At 45.2% G+C, this 838-nt stretch overlaps 1 protein-coding gene across 3 annotated transcripts in view; it reads right to left on the minus strand.

The window, feature by feature from the left end:
- Positions 1–414, minus strand: part of DDB2 (damage specific DNA binding protein 2) — a 14,323-nt gene extending 13,909 nt beyond the window's left edge. For all 3 annotated transcript variants that reach the window (XM_008639431.2, XM_017741742.1, XM_017741743.1), the window contains exon 1: positions 334–414. In XM_008639431.2, the coding sequence (XP_008637653.2) occupies positions 334–399 (66 nt within the window). In that variant the 5' untranslated portion in view covers positions 400–414. The remainder of the gene's footprint in view (positions 1–333) is intronic.
- Between the last annotated feature and the right edge of the window lie 424 nt (positions 415–838).

Below are 838 nucleotides of genomic sequence, written 5' to 3' on the forward strand. Positions count from 1 at the left end.
GGGGCCGGCTGCGAGGGTCACGCTCGCCTGACACGCGCGATCCGTCTTTGTCTGCCTGTTGTTTATTTCGGGCAGCACGTAAAATCATACGCCCCTCAATAGTTTCTAGAGCACCAAATTGGCCTATTAAAGCTGTTTGGTAAGGGCCCAAACACGGCAATCAAAAAAAAAAAAATTCAAAACTCATTTCCATAAGAAAATGTACCTGGTGTTGGAACTTAACAACAAAAGGCACTTCAAAAGCTGGTAGGTAACACAGTCTCGAGAGCAGCTCAGAGAGTACCAGATCCTACATGACGAAGCTGACAAGAATGGGGAAGGAAGAGCTCTTACCAACACAGAGGGAGGTACCAGCACTTCCCCCAGCACCTGCAAAGGAGGCTGCTGTCTGCCGGCCATGTTGCGTGGGGACCTTATCCCTTATCTCTGGAGCAGTAGGGTCCCCTGCTTCAGGCCTACCAGTAACTATGCTGGCTATGAACACAGGTCCTAGAATAGCTGTACGTAGCCATGCCTTCTGTAGGGTTTGGTTTCGGGTGCTACTACTTTTTGCACTATAACTATAGTTTTGGATTTTCTCACATACTAGAAAATGCACAGAAAAACTACCCAGAAAAACAACAAACAGTCTCTGCTTTTCTGCTGAACAGTAACAAAGTTTAGTTGCTGCCACCCTGTATCAGAATGCCATACACAAAAATGATAATCACTAACACAATCTGGTTTTGGACATGTACATCAACCCAACTAGCAAGTCTTAAAGTCTCATCAGGCACTTTTGTAATAACACAGCATTTGTCTTCGAACTGTACCCATTAGCAAAAAACAGCAAGAGGAA

The sequence above is a fragment of the Corvus brachyrhynchos genome, unplaced genomic scaffold, assembly GCF_000691975.1.
Source record: "Corvus brachyrhynchos isolate BGI_N302 unplaced genomic scaffold, ASM69197v1 scaffold115, whole genome shotgun sequence".
Lineage (NCBI taxonomy): Eukaryota > Metazoa > Chordata > Aves > Passeriformes > Corvidae > Corvus > Corvus brachyrhynchos.